Below are 20,232 nucleotides of genomic sequence, written 5' to 3'. Positions count from 1 at the left end.
CTTTTTTCATCAAGGATTATATCATGTTAGCTATCTGCTAAGCTAACCAGCAAAAGCAAGAGCAGAATACACATCAAATCTCACGTCTGTTGCGTGAGAGGGGAAAGGGCTGTCAAAAATGAATAACATTTATTGAGCATGTTGATGTATTTTTAAGTGCACAAATTAAGAACCCCCCTCAGAATATGTTTTAAAAAGAAGACAACTTTATTGATAGTTTTTTTATGAGATGTTTAGGGGCCCTTAGAAATACCAGGACCCCAGGCAACTGCCTGTGTTTGGCTAATGGTAACCTGCCCCATGCACAGACCGTCTTTGTATGGATTTTAACATTTTTCTGGACCTTATTGTCCTAAGAGAGCACTCAGCACAGTCTGTCGGTTCAATGAACACAACTGAATATCTTAGTTGCCCAGACACAATGTGTTTATACAAGATTATGTGGGGGTGGGACGTTTGTAATGAAAAAGTATGCTAATATGTCTTGTATTCATCCATCCATCCATCTTCTTCCGCTTAGCCGAGGTCGGGTCGCGGGGGCAGCAGCCTAAGCAGGTAAGCCCACACTTCCCTCTCCCCAGCCACTTCTTCCAGCTGTTCCCGGGGATCCCGAGGCATTCCCAGGCCAGCTGGGAGACATAGTCTTCCCAACGTGTCCTGGGTCTTCTCCGTGGCCTCCTACCGGTCGGACGTGCCCTAAACACCTCCCAAGGGAGGCGTTCGGGTGGCATCCTGATCAGATGCCCGAACCACCTCATCTGGCTCCTCTCGATGTGGAGGAGCAGCGGCTTTACTTTGAACTCCCCCCGGATGAGGGGAGCTTCTCACCCTATCTCTAAGGGAGAGCCCTGCCACCCGGCGGAGGAAACTCATTTCGGCCGCTTGTACCCGTGATCTTGTCCTTTTGGTCATAACCCAAAGCTCATGACCATAGGTGAGGATGGGAATGTAGATCGACCGGTAAATTGAGAGCTTTGCCTTCCGGCTAAGCTCTTTCTTCACCACAACGGATCGATACAGCGTCCGCATTACTTAAGACGCCGCACTGATCCGCCTGTCGATCTCACGATCCACTCTTCTCTCACTCGTGAACAAGACTCCGAGGTACTTGAACTCCTCCACTTGGGGCAGGGTCTCCTCCCCTACCCGGAGATGGCACTCCACCCTTTTCCGGGAGAGAACCATGGACTCGGACTTGTAGGTGCTGATTCTCATCCCAGTCGCTTCACACTCGGCTGCGAACCGATCCAGTGAGAGCTGAAGATCCTGGCCAGATGAAGCCATCAGGACCACATCATATGCAAAAAGCATATGATGAGACCTAATACTGCAGCCACCAAACCGGATCCCCTCAACGCCTTGACTGCGCCTAGAAATTCTGTCCATAAAAGTTATGAACAGAATCGGTGACAAAGGGCAGCCTTGGTGGAGTCCAACTCTCACTGGAAACGTGTCCGACTTACTGCCGGCAATGCGGACCAAGCTCTGACACTGATCATACAGGGAGCGGACCGCCACAATCAGACAGTCCGATACCCCATACTCTCTGAACACTCCCCACAGGACTTCCCGAGGGACACGGTCGAATGCCTTCTTCAAGTCCACAAAGCACATGTAGACTGGTTGGGCAAACTCCCATGCACCCTCAAGGACCCCGCCGAGAGTATAGAGCTGGTCACAGTTCCACGACCAGGACGAAAACCACACAGTTCCTCCTGAATCCGAGGTTCGACTATCCGGCGTAGCCTCCTCTCCAGTACACCTGAATAGACCTTACCAGGAAGGCTGTATTCATGTTTACATTTAAGATCGCTAGCCATTAACAGACTAGCTTGCTTCTTAAAGAAATGAGTCCGTGAGTTTATCAAAATGTGGTTATCAATCTTTTATGGTCATTTTAATTTGAAACAGTGATATTAACCGTCAGTAATCATTAATACCGGTAACTGTTATATGCATTTAAGTAAATCATTAAAAAAAATATATATTCCTGGATGACATTCTGAGAATAGAATTGTATTTGTGTCAAAATATTGGGGTCTCTTTGAAATGAAGTACAAAGTGTGCAAGAAAGTAATTTATTGAGTGAAATCAAAATTCTAAAGTGTGATTAGTAATGTTTTTAAAAATAATAATCACTTGACAGTACTAATACAATTATGAGTTAAAAAAAGCTAGGTAAACTAAACTACACATACTACAGTATCTTCCCCGTCAATGAACACATAACATATGCACGTATGGTGCACATTTCAGTGAATGCAAGTAAAATGTAATGTAAGCTTAGCTAATATCATAGTTTTCAGCCTCACCATTCTCTATAGCAGTGTTATTTGGTTATTCAACCAAATGAAAAACATGTTTTTCATTGAAACAAATCACAAAGCACACTACCAGCAGAACATGTTAAACAAGTAATATTTGTTGCCAACATTGACAAAATAAAGTCGTTATTATCAGAGTGTCTTGAATGAGAATCAAATAAACACAAATAAAAGATATTTTATAATCGTTCATATTTCTCCTCACTCAGTGTGAAACCTGGGCCTGTTTGGCTGAACACAGAACTGATATCCTGGCAGGAATCGAAGACAGACACACACAAAGCTCTTTCTCAACAGCTCTCAGTCTCTCTATGTTTTTAGTTTTCATAGCAATCCGGCTGGAAAAGCTCACCTGACAATGGGAGCAATGTCAAAACAGCTTTGGTTGCCAAAATGAGGAACTCCTTGGCAGTAGCCAACCAAAAACTGTCCAAAGGTAGATCAAAAAAATCTTAGTGTTTTAAATGTAAGTTTTTTTGTCTCAGTTCAGTTAGTTACTCTTGCTTCTGTAAAGTAATGTACTTTCCACCAACTGATGCTGAGCTATAAAGGTCCCTAACACAGTCAAGGCATTCAGTGGAGGCTGAAAATAAATAAACTATCATGTTATCCTCAAGAGTTGGTAAATGTTTAACTATTATCTTACACAATGCAGCAGTGTTAACATATTGCCATAGCTTGGCATTTTAACATGTTGTTACCAGAGTTGCACCTTTGAACCAAATCCATTTATTTTATTTGAGTTGTAAGCAGGTTTTCATTTTGGCCTTGCATTCATGTTCAGTTCATTCAGATTATGAAGAGTATCTTCCAGGTATGCCAGCCTTGCACACTACTCATCACTTGCAAGCAGCGTTGCGTAATCAGATTAGTTGTTTTTTTCCTTCACTCTGTTTCGAAAGCCTTTGCTGTGCTGCAACACCATTAGTGATATTCGGATGTGACCCGAATCATTTCCCCTCCTGTTGTTTTTTGGCGATTCCTTGAAAAACAGGAAATTTTCTCAATTCACAAAATACACATTGGCTAAGAGTTGAGCATGTCGACTTATATCAGTAGACTCATCAAGTTGTAATGCAAATTTCTTACTATTATTTTCCAAAACCAAGTTTTCGATGTCTGTAGGCATGTCATCAATATGTCTGGTAATTGTTATCTGATGGCTGTTTCTTTAGCCACTTCAGGTTAGAGTATTTCATTTACAATTGCTTTGCAGGTGGGAAGTATTAATGTCTCTGCCATAGTGTTTAACTTTTTTTCAACTTGGCTACAAATTCAGCAAAGTGGTAGTGAGCTTTAAAGGGGAACTCACTTTTTTGGAATTGTGTCTGTCATTTACAATCCTTATGTAAGACAAAGACACATATGTTTTTTTTTTTAAATTTACATTCTAAATACTAAATAAATGCAAAAAGTCTGTTTACAATGAAGCCAATGGGAGTCACTCCATTCGGCCAGTAAGCCCTTAAAAAACCTCCGAACACCTCCATGAGGGTTTAATTTACATGATGTAAGTTTATATGGAGTAACCGGCAAATGTATAATAACATTTATTATTTCATATTTTCATATTTTTAAGCTACATCACTGATTACTGCTCACTTCAGACTTAATGACAGCCAGTAAACATAATAAAACAACACTGTACAATGTCTGCTGTCATTAGGATGCTGCCTGATAGAAATTAGTTGTATTCCCGTTTAGATGAAGAATGACTCATAGTGCTCACGAAGAAAAGGGGGATGGAGTCAAGCACAGACCAAGGTCTTTTCGTAATGTTCTCGCCATTCCTGGTCTAAATTGGATGCCAAAGTTGACGAACTTGTTGGAATACGTCCTCGTTCTTCTACTATCCACGTTAGAAGCATTATTTATGATCTAAAACACATTTTCACAAGCAGGGAAGCGAAGAAACAGTTGACCAGTTTTGATACCAATAATTTGGTACCGCTATCATACTTTTTATAATAACGGGGACCACAAAAACATTTTATTATTGGCTTTATTTTAACAGAAAATCTTATGATACAATCAACATACGTTTGTTATTGCAATCAAATAATAACTTGGGCATTAAATAAGATAGTAAACATACTAGACAACTTCTCTTTTAGTAGTAAGTAAGCAAACAAAGGCTCCTAATTTGTTGCTGACATATGCAGTAACATATTGTATCATTTCTCATTCTATTATTTTTGTCAAGATTATGAGGGACAAACGTTATAAAACTGATTATTACCGTATTTTTTGGACTTTAAGTCGCAGTTGTTTTCATAGTTTGGCCGGGGGTGCGGCTTATACTCAGGAGCGACTTATGTGTAAAATGATTAACACATTACCGTAAAATATCAAATATTATTTAGCTCATTCACGTAAGAGACTAGACATATAAGATTTCAATGAATTTAGCGATTAGGAGTGACAGATTGTTTGGTAAACGTATAGCATGTTCTATATGTTATAGCTATTTGAATGACTCTTACCATAATATGTTACGTTAACATACCAGGCACGTTTTCAGTTGGTTATTTATGCGTCATATAACGTACACTTATTCAGCCTGTTTTTCACTATTCTTTATTTATTTTAAATTGCCTTTCAAATGTTTATTCTTGGTGTTGGGTTTTATAAAATACATTTCCCCAAAAAATGCGACTTATACTCCAGTGCGACTTATATATGTTTTTGTCCTTCTTTATTATGCATTTTCGGCCGATGCGACTTATACTCCGGAGCGACTTATACTCCGGAGCGACATATAGTCCGAAAATACGTTAATCTACTTGTTCATTTACTGTTAATATCTGATTATTTTCTGTCTTCACATGTTCTATTTGCACTTCCGTTAAAATGTAATAATCACTTATTCTTCTGTTGTTTGGATAGTTTACATACATTTTTGGTGATACTACAAATTTTGTGAAATGAAGAAAAAAGCAAAGAAAAAAAATATAATAGATCACAGACACACTGAAACACAAAGTCACTACCCCAGCAGCAGTCCGCCATGCAACACTGCAGAATACCATGCAACGCACCAAGGTGCCAAGACCATTCTTCCTTTTCTATCTCCAAACTGTTTCTGTGTGCATTGCCTAACATACGCTTCTGCTCATTTTACTAGTGATGTCACGACGTGACGACGGCGCAACTTTGTGTCCGGAAAAAAAAATACCGGTATTTTTCAGAAGCAGTATAGTACCATTTTTAATTCATTAGTACCGCAGTACTTTATTAGTATCAGTATATCGTGCAACCCTCATAGGCACACAACCAGGTGATCACGGGACCAAAATAAATATGTTTTTCTGCATCAGCTCTTATAATAACATAATGGTTAATATTCATATATTGGGGTATATATTGGGGGTATTGTTAGCGGTTTTTTGGATGGTTATTTATTGGGTTTTATGGGCGGAATAGAGGACATTTATTTACGATTACACCAGACAATATCGCACGGCACACAAAGTGGTTGAAAAACACTGCTCTGAAGTGCACTGTCTTCACTCTTAATTTGGATAGCTGTAACCTTTTCTCTGGACTTTCAATTTACCCTAATAGGAAACATCAGTGTTTACATGTATTTAAATGTTTACATATACAATATATATCCCTAATTTTTTGCATCCATGATCATCATTCCACCTACACTATTCGTAACAGACTACTTTCCACACCCTCTATAATCATCTCTTCAGGTCTTTGGCTCTACAGGGAGGGGAAATGGCTCTAAGCACTCAGTAGGAGGCCTAAGCTGTGTGAAGTCCCTATCAGTGTTTGCTCATTTAAGCACATGTGCACACAACCACACACCCACATACACTAACAGTAACATATACAGTAAATGCATCAAAACGACCTCCAGCATCCTTGATCCAGCTCAAAATGGCAAAAGGCTCAACCTTTCCTTTATTGTGGAGGAAAAGGTTAATCACTTCCAGGAAAAGGCTGCCCCTTGGAGCACAACAAACGTTACCCGCTGCAGTTGAGTGTTACAGAAAAAAAGCACTTGTACTCGTACATTTGAGTTAAGATTCAAATGATGGTCCCAAAACGGGGGGTCGTATTCAATTCACATCACAGCAGTACCCTAGCATGGCTGAAAAAAAAAAAGTGCTATTATGTGCATGCAGTGTTCTGGGTTGCACGGCTGGCTATGAAATATGCATTGGTCATCAAACCATCTGATGCTACATACATTTCATGAGTACAAATGACCAAAGCACTAATGCACTGGTTATGTATGAGGCAAATGTTAACTATAACAGAAAGTGACAAGATTTTGGTTGCCACATTAACACACACAATTTACGGTAACACTTTAGTATGGGGAACATATTCACCATTCAGTAGTTGCTTATTAAAGTAACAAAGACTTAATTTAGAGTTATTTGGACGATAGGGGAACAAATAAGGGTAAGGGTTACTAATAAGCAATAATTCTGAGGTTATTGAGGGAAGACTCTTAGTTAATGGCTTACTGGTTGTATAATAAGGCCATGCATAATAAGGCATTAATAAGTACTTAATAATGACTAATAAAGAGCCAACATGTTATTAATTTGCATGTTAATAAGCAACTAATTAATGGTGAATATGTGTTGCCCATACTAAAGTGTTACCAAACTTACTGTTCAACAATACATTCATATGATTCAGAGTTGTATAAACTGTTCCATATAATTTTGAAAAAAATCTAAATGTACTACAAACCCCGTTTCCATATGAGTTGGGAAATTGTGCTAGATGTAAATATAAACGGAATACAATGATTTGCAAATCATTTTCAACCCATATTCAGTTGAATATGCTACAAAGACAACATATTTGATGTTCAAACTGATAAACATTTTTTTTTTTTTGCAAATAATCATTAACTTTAGAATTTAATGCCAGCAACACGTGACAAATAAGTTGGGAAAGGTGGCAATAAATACTGATAAACTTGAGGAATGCTCATCAAACACTTATTTGGAACATCCCACTGGTGAACAGGCAAATTGGGAACAGGTGGGTGCCATGATTGGGTATAAAAGTAGATTCCATGAAATGCTCAGTCATTCACAAACAAGGATGGAGCGAGGGTCACCACTTTGTCAACAAATGCGTGAGCAAATTGTTGAACAGTTTAAGAAAAAGCTTTCTCAACCAGCTATTGCAAGGAATTTAGGGATTTCACCATCTACGGTCCGTAATATCATCAAAGGGTTCAGAGAATCTGGAGAAATCACTGCACGTAAGCAGCTAAGCCCGTGACCTTTGATACCTCAGGCTGTACTGCATCAACAAACGACATCAGTGTGTAAAGGATATCACCACATGGGCTCAGGAACACTTCAGAAACCCACTGTCAGTAACTACAGTTGGTCGCTACATCTGTAAGTGCAAGTTAAAACTCTCCTATGCAAGGCGAAAACCGTTTATCAACAACACCCAGAAACGCCGTCGGCTTCGCTGGGCCTGAGCTCATCTAAGATGGACTGATACAAAGTGGAAAAGTATTCTGTGGTCTGACGAGTCCACATTTCAAATTGTTTTTGGAAACTGTGGACGTCGTGTCCTCCGGACCAAAGAGGAAAAGAACCATCCGGATTGTTATAGGCGCAAAGCTGAAAAGCCAGCATCTGTGATGGTATGGGGGTGTATTAGTGCCCAAGACATGGGTAACTTACACATCTGTGTAGGCGTCATTAACGCTGAAAGGTACATACAGGTTTTGGAGCAACATATGTTGCCATCCAAGCAACATTACCATGGACGCCCATGCTTATTTCAGCAAAACAATGCCAATTAAGCCAAGTTTTACATCAACGTGGCTTCATAGTAAAAGAGTGTGGGTACTAGACTGGCCTGCCTGTAGTCCAGACGTGCCTCCCATTGAAAATGTGTGGCACATTATGAAGCCTAAAATACCACAACGGAGACCCCCGGACTGTTGAACAACTTAAGCTGTACATCAAGCAAGAATGGGAAAGAATTCCACCTGAGAAGCTTAAAAAATGTGTCTCCTCAGTTACCAAACGTTTACTGACTGTTGGTAAAAGGAAAGGCCATGTAACACAGTGGTGAACATGCCCTTTCCCAACTACTTTGGCATGTGTTGCAGCCATGAAATTCTAAGTTAATTATTATTTGCAAAAAAAAAAAAAAAGTTTTATGAGTTTGAACATCAAATATGTTGTCTTTGTAGTGCACTCAATTGAATATGGGTTGAAAAGGATTTGCAAATCATTGTATTCCGTTTATATTTACATCTAACACAATTTCCCAACTCATATGGAAACGGGGTTTGTAATTATAACTGTAAATACTCAAAGTCAAACAGCAGTTGTGTTTCGATAACACAAAAATATTATTGCAATAATGTAACTCTGCTTGATGGAATCCCCACAAATTCATACATAAGTAGGGCTGGAAAGGAAGAAATGCAGTAATTGTTTTTTTAAGTCAAAACTCGGGCTGTACCAAACAATTATTTCTTGACTCGATTAAGCTACCGATTTTTTCTCGATTAATCAGTTGGTTGAATTTATTTTTGTAACAAACTGTTCCAACTATTTTCTTTATTGTAGAAACTTTGAATGAGTTGTTTGGTCGGGGTAGTCAAAATAAAATTACTTAAGTAATTGTTTTACTTCCTCCACAATCCTGGAGAATTGCCCTTGATGTCTTTATAAGTGTTCATGCATTACAGTGTGCTACTGTAAAAAGTTATTTCTAATTTGCAGGTTACAGAGCACTTTAAAAGACTTGTTTTCTTTGGTGGCATCTAAGGGTGTTCCGATCAGGGTTTTATGCTGCCAATTCTGTTACCGGTCGTCCATAAGTGAGATCAGCTGGATACGATCACATGTATTAACAGCGAACTGTATTATTAATTTATGGTGAGCGCTATTGATATGATCTGAAAAAGGAATACAAAAATAACCTTTCTTTTTTGGACGTGAACTTGTAGTGGTTTTGATATGAATACATGGTACAAACATATTTATGATCACTAAAAGGTTTTGCATTTTTATTTTTAATCACAGTTATAATCAGCAGAAACACACATGAAGGCATTGTAACAGTATCAACTAAAACTAAACTAATTAATTATTCTCTTTTATTTCATACAATCGTTTAACCAATATACAGTTTAAGTCATTCTGTGTCCACAAATTTAGCCACTGCATTTTTAAACATTAACAAAAACAGCACAAAACGCAATTAGCAAAAATACATCATGAATCTAATCACTAGTATCACTCATACCCTACTACCTTTGGTATCAACAGTATCAATGTACAGCTAAATCCACCGTTTTCTGTGATCATCTGGCACACAAGTTGCATCTGTTGTTGTAATATTATTCTGTAGCTACACTCTTGTTAATCTACTTGTAAACTTCCTGTGCTGTTAACGTGAACTAAGCAATTACCGTAAATTTTGCAGTATATGCTACTACTTTTTTTCTACGCTTCAAACCCTGCAGTTTATAACATGGTGCAGAAAATGTATGTATTTTTCTTCGCTAATAGCCATAATGTTTTGAACTCAACAAAAGGTTTTCAACAGACACTGAAAAGGTGTGTTATTGTTTGTGGTATGGCACCATCTATTGGACGAGTTCGCTCACTGCAGATGCTGCGGGGTGAAGGTCTTCGGTATTTCCTTTTTTTATTGATTTTAACTGAAAGAACAGGTGTCGTTCTGTCTTGTAGTTCTCCATAGCGTTTCTATTCAAATGGATTCATCTTTCATCACTCCAAACAGCGTTTGTAGGTTTTACTATCTAACTAAAACTATTCATACTTAATAAATTGTCCCATTTGTGATGTCTGTAGGGGTGTTTTCATGCATATTTGTACATGCTATCCGAAAGTAATCAAGTTCGCGTCATTAGCATTAGCTATTATGCTAACATGTTTACGAGTGTCTGTGTTAGTATTGTCAACATACAACGGTATTCTGTTTGTATTGTTCCAGTTTCCTAAATTCACCAAAACGTCACCGTGGGCTTATTGAGTCTGCATAACTGATTGAAAACTTAGCTTCTGCTGCCTGGATCCATGAAATTGACTTCTGTTTTGTTTGATCAGCTGTTTTACTTATCTTTCTGTGTAAATAAATAATTTCACAACGTATATATCTGTGCCCTATAGTCCGGTGCGGCAAATATATAGAAAAATATTTTTTTCTTCTACAATTTAGTGGGTGCGGCTTACGTACAGGTGCACTCTATATTACAGAAAATACGGTATTCTTTTGTTTTTAGCATGTTTCCTTGTCGTCTGCTGCTTTCTTGTTTGGTGTGTCACATTTTTAGCTTCTTTCTTCGGTTCCACAATGATATTAAAACTTGTGAGAAGAGTAGTTTATTTGCCGCAATTGTGGGGATATTAACTTAGAGGGGCCCCTCTGCATTGAGTATAGACATACACAAACAGTAAGCAGTAACTGCTAGCAGTAGCCTCGCCTGTCAACAAAACGACCAAGCTGCAAGGTATGTGCCACAAGTGGTCATTTTTGTGATCAGCATTGAAAAGCATTAATTGTAGCAATCACAAATTTTTCTCCAGAATTTGGCCAATAATCATCAGTGGCCGAACAATTGGAACACAACCCGTGGCATCTTTTCTCTACGCATCAACGAGAGGTACATGGCGTTTACGTATTTACGTTGTCAATGACACCAACTAAGTTGTTGAATCATCCCAACCCTAGTCCAGACACTTATCAGTTCAAAAAGCAAACACAAATAAACAGTTAACTTTAACAATCAACTCAAATTAACTTACCAATTTAATTTAGATTCCATACATACGCCATATTAACTGTACACAGTATCTGCAGATTACCATGAATACAGGTAATGTATTAATCAAAAAAATATGTTCTCTGCATATACCCAATCCCTGAGGAGCATAGTGGGCAGCCTCCATGTAGCACCCAAGAACTGAATCCAGATCTTGTGTCGGATCAATGAGGCTGATTGGTCCCCAAGGTCAGAACCAGGAACCTACTTGTTGAGAGGCGGCAGCGCTAACCACTCTGCTAACATGGCACGGATGCACCTCAGAGTCCTTACTTTAGCATTTCAGATAAGCAAATATTTCCAAAGTATGTCAAGTTATTGTTGGTTTGTTTTGAAAATATGCAAAATGTAAGTCTTCTTTTTCCTCTTTAATAGGTGTACAAGTTGAGAGTCCATTCATTTGGTTAAATGCTGTTACTGAAATATTTGTCAAAATAAATAATATTTTTCCATAGGGATGGTCCATAAACTGATAGGAAATCTTTAGCAAACCCTAATCATGGCTTCAAAGTGTTGCTTTAGTTTTCACCCATCAGCTGTTTTATGCTGATAAGTGGTTGTCACTATTCTCTTTTATGGAACTTAATATCTCGCTCAATAGCTTGCATCCACAGTGTGCATGTGTATTCATGTATAAGCGTGGATTTCTCTTGCAAAATTGTAGACTCTTGTTCAAACACTGCAGCTGAGTGAATGTGTGGACGCTACATCCATCAAATGTTTGATTCATAATTATGTTTTAAGTTCAATAAAATAGAAGACATCTCATAAAAGAAGCAAAAATTACAACTCACATCTTTGTTGGCGACGTCAGCTTGGACAAGCGTTCCATTCAGGCATGGCTCCACGTAATGCAGTTCTTGATTGTACTGAAACAACATGAAAGGAATCATTACGTTACCATTAGTATTCACCAAATTGTTAAATATTATTTTAAATTAATGGTTAGACAATGCAAAATATGGATGTACGTACAAACACACACACACACACACACACACACACACACACACACACACACACACACACACACACACACACACACAGTGTGTCATATGGACTGGCATGCCTGCCACTCTACAATAATATAATAGCATAATAATTAGCATTGATTAGTCATTGAAGTACACAGAACAGCCAACATTTGAATTTCCTTATTTGTTTTAACTGTAAGCATATATAAGGTAGCATAAGGTTTACAAATGTATTTTGTGTAACACATGATCATTTAGTGCAGGGCTTCCCTAAATACGGCCCACCAGCATCGACAATCTGGTCCACGAAACATCACAAGTACATTTTTTTCTTTTTCTTGAATCTTTCCTGTCCAGTCGCTTTAGGCAAATCATATTGTTGATGTAGATGCCTATATCTGCTGTACACATTTATTTTATGAAAACAAAAGGGTGGGATACTTCTCTTGTTGCCTTATTTGTATTTGACTTTATTAAATGTTTGAATATACTGTATTTAATGTTTGGCACAGCTGGACCGGAGCAGAAGGGGATAGAAAGAAGATGAAAAAAAATAAAACAAAGGGGGAATATATCCATCTATAATCCATCCATCCGTCCATCCATTTTCTACCGCTCTTCCCTCTCAGGGTCGCGGGGGCTACTGGACCATATGTAATAGTGTGATGTTGTTGCGCTATATTATGAACTAGACAGGATGTGATATTTTATTTTGAAGTATCGCTTTTATTTTGAAGAACCGGATGTCTGGTGCGGGAAGTATCTTTGCTGTTTTTTCGATTGCTTTACTTCCTCTTCCTTTGGACTTTTGAATGAGAAGGAGCAGATATCACTCCGCCAGAAAGTTGAGACCTGTGTGTGTGTGTTTCATGTTTCTTAAATAAAAGACACTTCACCATGCCGTCGGTTCAGTATTTATTGGCAACCTGTGTTGGAAACATGAAACACACACACACAGGTCTCAAACTTTCTGGCGGAGTGATATTCTCATTCAAAAGTCCGAAGGAAGAGAAAGTAAAGCAATCGAAAAAACAGCAAAGACACTTCCCGCACCGGACATCCGGTTCTTCAAAATAAAAGCGATACTTCAAAATAAAATATAAAACCCTGTCTAGTTCATAATATAGCGCAACAACATCACACTATTACACATATCCCAGCTGCATCCGGGCGGTAGGCAGGGTACACCCTGGACTAGTCGCCACCTCATCACAGGGCCAACACATATAGACAGACAACATTCACACTCACATTCACACACTAGGGCCAATTTAGTGTCGCCAATCAACCTATCCCCAGGTGCATGTCTTTGGAGGTGGGAGGAAGCCGGAGTACCCGGAGGGAACCAACGCAGTCACGAGGAGAACATGCAAACTCTACACAGAAAGACCCCGAGCCCGGGGTTCGCAGTGCTGCATAATATATATATATATATATATATACATATATATATATATATATATATATATATATATATATATATATATATATATATATAGCCTCCCCCGTTAAAAAAGTTTGGGGATCCCTGATTTAGAGAAAACAAAAAATGTATTATCTATACAAATGATGTGTCTGAGCTCTGAGCTCTGAGATGTGTCTTCTAAATACAGTGGCACATCAATTTGTACGATTTTGAAATGCAACTCTGTAAGTTACAGGTGACCACAAGTGTTCTCAACAGATCAAACAATGTTTGTCACCACTGTTCAATTCAGCCCAGGCTGCAGAAAAATACTTGGGGGGGGGGGGGTATTAAATTTTTCCCAGCGGGGATCCCAACCAAAAATTTATTACCTCCGCAGGACCAAGCACGCTTGTCAAAGCTGCAATGCTAGGGATTTGTCTGTCCACAACTGATTACTACCTGTATGTAAGACAAACACTTTATATTCATGGTCATTGTAAAGATATGTGTTTGAAATTATTCAGGCCTTTTTTTATGCCTGAAAAATGAAATAGTTGGCCATTTCTATGGTATCAATTGTAAAAGACTGTTGTCGATCCGATGTTGATGTGCTAAAACCTCTTTCTTATTAAGTTGCATACAATATTAACTGTTCTTTGTTCATGCACATAATAAAGATGAATAAATTGTTTGGATGTATTCATTATATCAAAGTATTCTTGGTTGCCAAAAAGGGATTCAAAGTAATATTTTGATATTGACACATCTCAACTGTGCATCAATGACTAGAATATCCTTAGGAGATGCACAGATGAGATGTGTCAATATCAAAATAATATTTTGAATTACTAAGATGTCTTTTGGGGTTGATTTCAGCTTTTAAAAAAAGTACTTCAACACGTAAACAATACAGTATATGTACTTCACTATTATATATGTAATTATTTTATGGGTAGAAAGGGTACTTCAACATGTAAACAGTACAGCATGTATTTCATTATTATATATGTAACTCTCTTGAAGGAATACATCCAAACGCTTAATTAATATGTATTATGTGCAAGAACAAAGATAAGTTATTATTTTATGTAGCTTCCAAACAAAAAATATATTTTTAGCACATCAACATTAGATCAATAAGAGTCCTTTACAATCTCATGAAATACCATAGAAATGGCTAACGCTGTCATATAACGGACATGATAAAGGCTTAAATAATTTCAAACACGTATCCTTATTGATAACCACAAATATAAGTGTTTGCCTTACATAAAGTAATTCAATTGTGGACAGACAAAGTTCGAAAGCGGTATGCGCCCCCGCGGCACAACGAGAATATAATTTTTGGCACATAATCAGTTTTTGGCGCAAAACCAACAGTAGCTGATAATAGATTTGACTTACAGTTGTGTTGATGTCACAATCGATGACTCGCCTGCTGATGGCATCATGTGAAAATAAAATGCGTCCTCGTCACTTTCTCCCAGGTGTAGACATTTTACGATGTGGAACATGTTAAAGCCTAACATTTTTGGTTTTGGCAGTGACTTCCTTATTTAGCAAGGAAAAAACATCTGATTGGCTCTCGTTAATAACTAACTCCCACCCCTCTTTTAATGTACGCCATTCAAGAGTTGTGATTGGATATATTTCGAACTTGTACCACACATCGACAAGATGAAATTAAATATGATTGGATTTTGTTTCTGTCAACATTTTTGTCTCGTATTTAAACTTTAATAAACATGTCACTTAATTGTGTCATCGTCTTATTCAACATGCTTTTGTTTTGATTATCATCTTCTCTTTTACCTGCTCCAATGTAAAAAAACAAAAGTCATATTAAATAAACAGCTTCCAGCCCAGGGCTTAGTCTGTGGGTGGCCACAGCCCAACCAGGCCTGCCCAGGACGCCGGGACTGGTCAATTATTATAAATCCTACACTTTATTGAGCAAAACTGTTTATTGTCTCTCGTAACCACACTCAAAAAAACATTGACAAAAACTAATATTTAAGCCGGGGTGTCAAAACCCCGGCCCGCGGAATCTACATATTGGCCCGCGAGACGACAACACAAATTAAATTTCAATAAGCAACCTGGCTGTGCGGGGTGTTTTCATACTACATTTAAATACCTAGGGGTCTGAAAGGTGGCAAATTGTTACCAACTTTTGGTCAATGTGACAAACTCAGGTCAGTGACCATGATGTGTACTTTCTTGACATCAAAAGCACAGCATTCACCTAAATCCAAACAACCTTTCCTAGTCATGGTGCAGGAAAAAAAAAAAATCAACCAGCACAAAAAGTCAACACACATGGTCACACACAACACAACCTGCTCACTAAACTTTGTGAATATTATAAAAAAACATCCCATCACCATAAACAATTCAAAATTACACCCATTTAAATCCATTGCATGGGAAGATGGGAAAAATGCAAAACACTCTCTCCACAGTTATCCACAGTTTAGTTGATGGTTGTCACGGAAGTAAACAAGGCATGAGTTGAACTTCCACAAATTCCTAAAATTCGGTTATAATAATTATTCATTATTTATCCATTACATTATTATAAGATGTAAAAACACACACACACACACACACACACACACACACGTTTTGGCCCCTGGACATTTTTTTTAACCCAATGCGGGCCCCCAGTCAAAAAGGTATGACACCCCTGATTCAAGCAAATAAAATAAGGCAAAGTGGTCATTTTCTGCTGCGATGAGGGGGTGACTTGTCCAGAGTGTACCTTGCCTTACGCCTGAATGCGGCTGGGATAAGCTCCAGTGACCTCGATGGGCACAAGCGACAGAAAATGGATGGATGGATGGAGGGTCATTTTCTGCCATACAAACCAGACCAAAACCAACTCTGCCATCTGTCATACCAACAGCCGACGCTCTCTTTCTCACTTGGGCTAACAGATGCACTCATTAGACTCAGCCACTGATGCATTAATGGCCACCTGAAGTCACACAACTCCAAAACTACACATAAACTGTAAATGCCAGGTCGTTACACTATGATGCAGCTCACACACAGCTAATTAACGTCATTAATAGCGTGTTTTACGAGCGTGTCGCTGTTTTGCTAGTTAGTTAAGAGCTATCTCTTATAACTCTTATTATGGTGAAACAAACAAGTACTGTACACCCACTTTCCCCAATCAGTGTGCTTATTCTACTGTGATTTATTAAGAATGTTCATTTGTGGATATTAATCAAGAAATGCTGTTACTAAATTTGAGAAATGCTAATAAAACCTGTAATAATATATTTTACAGAAAGGTACACTTAATCCTCTGCTTGTGCTGCAGCACAAATCTTATTTTGCAACATGTAATTGTTTTAAGAGGAACTAAATGTAATCTCTAAAAAAGGGTACAGTTTTTTTTAAGGACCACATTCAGTATGTTGTAAAAAAACTGAAACTTTTACTGGGATTTTATTATAGAAACAAGTCTTGCTTTTCTTTTACTGTGAAACAGAAATTGGTGGAAACAACCTTTTTACCTGTTATTGACTATGGAGATGTGTTGTACATGAATGCTACTGCTGGTTGTCTCCACAAGCTGGATAGTGTGTACCACGGGGCACTGAGATTCATCACCAACTGCGCTCCCCTTACTCACCATTGTGTGTTATACTCAATGGTTAACTGGACATCTTTATGTGCCCGACGCCTCAATCATTGGTATGTTTTTATCTACAAAACCATTCTGGGTATCACTCCATCTTATCTGTCTTGTCTTTTAACAAGGAAACAAGAAAGTCACAATCTCCGTTCAATGAATGTTCTGCAATTTGTCGTCCCCAAAGTAAGAACTGAACTGGGCAAGAAAGCATTTAAGTTTTCAGCATCGAAGGCTTGGAATAACCTACAATCGAATATTAATTTTCAAATCCTTGTTACATTGAATGAGTTTAAAGTTTCTGTGAAAGGATTGCAGTCTACCTTGTCTGTATGCACATGTGTCATGTGAGCAAGTTTTAATGTTGTAAATGTGAGGTTTTATGTGTTGTTTACTGTTTTTTAATATAACCTTGCTGCTGCCCTCTTGGCCAAGTCTCCCTTGGAAAAGAGATCCTTGATCTCAATGGGATTTTACCTGGTTAAATAAAGGCTAAATAAAAAATAAAATAAAAAGCAGGACCCCCATCCAGACTTACCATAGTAGTACAAAGCTCAGTGTTTCTCAGATAGTTTCTGTTACGCTTCCTCTAGCAAGTAGAAAACATTTCTCTTTAACATTACTCACTGCCACAAATAGTGTAATTTGTCTACTAAAGTACACCTCTGCATACCATTGTATCCCTACTAACATTAAAGAAAACAAAAAAAGAAATACATATATTGTTGTTGTTTTTTTTAAGTATTCCTTATTCAATCTATAACAATTTTTGACCGACTTGAACCGTTCGGTATTGAAAAAAATTAATAATACAATTAATAAATAATGAATTCCAAATGAAAAGTAACATCAACAGGAGCACCGTATTGAAAACTAAAGTCAAAAATAAAACAATTTGTGCTGATTACTGTAGTTTTGTTCATCAAAATGAAAAAGTCAGGATTAATGGCTACAATGAGCACATTTTGAAGTGCACAGTTTTCGAAGCTGGGTTTGAAGCATGATACTGCATGATACTGATAAAGCATGTTCCCCGGGGTCACACTCACACCACTCCCCTCCAAGGGGGCCTGCCCCACTATTTGAGAAGAATTGACAGCTTATGAAAAGCAAATATTTTCTTTGTTTTTTTCAGTTGGCCAAATTACCTAGAAAATAATCTAATTGAAATGATTGCTGTCATTTGATTAAAATGATAATACATTGAATATGTTTTATGTCAGGTTTAGGAAACGTGTGCTGCCGGTGTGGCCAGTGTGCACGTCTGATGTTGCTCACATGTGGTCCACTGAATGCTCGGGGAGTTTGTGTGTTTGCTCAGACTCATGAAAAAATCGGGGGGTCTTTGCTTAGGAGTGCCTTACCTTTTGAGTTGAGTTTGAGATAAAAGTGGTTTCTTGGCTTTTTGTTATGTTTGAATTGTGAACATAAATGAAGTGATGAGCTTCCCCGCCGCTAGATGGCATAGCAAATGCCACAGTGAACGCCATAAGATCCACCAAAAAACAAAGTCTTACTTGCTAGCACTTATAGCTAGAGATTGTAATAACTTGGTTTTCCAACCATTGGAAACCAAACTTTTAACAGTGGCCCAGCTTCCACATCATTCCAATTGACATGCTTCTCCTGCTAAGACTTGCTCCTCAACCCATGGCTTGACTTGCTGCACAGGCCTGAAGCTGTTCTGAGGGGCGATCTGTTGCTCCGCTGTGCTACGAACCAGTGTTGTCTTCTCCACTCCTGCTGCTGCCCAGCCTCATGTAAATGTAACCCTGCCAGTAAATTGCCGAAGAAGTGTCCACTATTCTCTCCCACTGCTCTAATTTTGGGCGATAGCAGAATAGACGCCATTACTCGCTACTATCTCAGTCTTATTGACCAGCTGTTCTTCTTTGGTAACTTGGCTCATTGACACTATAGGTTGGATCTAATGAGATGTGAAGACACTAGGGGTGTAACGGTACGTGTATTTGTATTGAACCGTTTCGGTACGGGGGTTTCGGTTCGGTTCGGAGGTGTACCGAACGTGTTTCCACACGAACATATTAAGTAGCTGCCTCCGCTTCCTTCTGCCTCTGTCTCTGTCAGTACTCTACACAGCACCCAGCATTGTCCCACCCACACAACCATCTGATTGGTTACAAACGGGGCGGTAACAGCCAATCAGCAGTGCGCATTCAGAGCGCATGTAGTCAGTGCTTAGCGTTTAGCAGGTAAGCATCAGGCAGCGGACTCTCCCCAAATTATAATAAACACCTCCCAGTCAACTACTAGTAACATCACTATGAGCCCGTTGACCGCAGTCCTGGTTTGAGGTGAAGGCTAATTCGCTTTTTGCGTAACATTAACTAATTTTGCGGTGTGTGTGTGTGTGTGTGTGTGTGTGTGTGTGTGTGTGTGTGTGTGTGTGTGTGTGTGTGTGTGTGTGTGCGTTATGGACAGCAAAGCCCTGTCTGTCTGTTATTTCACTTTACCTTTTTCCGTGTTGACTGAGCTGTGTTGAAGCAGCAAAAAAGGACATTATGTTAAATGAAGAGTTTCTGTCTCTGATAGTTGATATAATAATGTAAGTGCATCATTAAGCCTAAATGAACTCTATGGTGTTCAGGGATGAATAGTCTTTCCTATTGCTATTGTACTATTTTTTCAGCTATAGTTACATTAATCATTAGTAATGCAGCAGCCTAGTTTTGAATGGCAGGGTCCCTGCTATCACATGTTGATAAAAATATAACATTTACATAATAAAAATCAACTACAGGCTTCCCAAACTGTATAATAAATTAAGCATGATGAGTTGACTTGAAACTGTTTAATGTTGCACTTTTTATATGTAGAAGAAAAGTTTTGTCATTTTATTTAATCCGAGCAACAACTTGAGGCAGTTTAATGTTGATTAATGTGGGCAGAATTATTTTAGTGTTCCCAATGTTAAAAGGATAAAGCCATTGTTTACAAATTTGGTAAATAAATAACCAACAAATGTATATTTTGTTGTTTTCTTACTGTACCGAAAATGAACCGAACCGTGACCTCTATACCGAGGTATGTACCGAACCGTAATTTTTGTGTACCGTTACACC

The 20,232-nt window shown here is 38.4% G+C and overlaps 1 protein-coding gene across 2 annotated transcripts in view; it reads right to left on the bottom strand.

The window, feature by feature from the left end:
* The window catches only part of cacna2d3a (calcium channel, voltage-dependent, alpha 2/delta subunit 3a), a 303,523-nt gene that overhangs the window by 111,818 nt on the left and 171,473 nt on the right, over positions 1-20,232 (bottom strand). For both annotated transcript variants that reach the window (XM_061980175.1, XM_061980183.1), the window contains one exon: positions 11,919-11,993. In XM_061980175.1, the coding sequence (XP_061836159.1) occupies positions 11,919-11,993 (75 nt within the window). The remainder of the gene's footprint in view (positions 1-11,918; positions 11,994-20,232) is intronic.

The sequence above is a fragment of the Nerophis lumbriciformis genome, linkage group LG01, assembly GCF_033978685.3.
Source record: "Nerophis lumbriciformis linkage group LG01, RoL_Nlum_v2.1, whole genome shotgun sequence".
NCBI classification, from domain to species: Eukaryota; Metazoa; Chordata; class Actinopteri; order Syngnathiformes; family Syngnathidae; genus Nerophis; species Nerophis lumbriciformis.
This window is presented reverse-complemented; position numbering and strand designations above follow the sequence as displayed.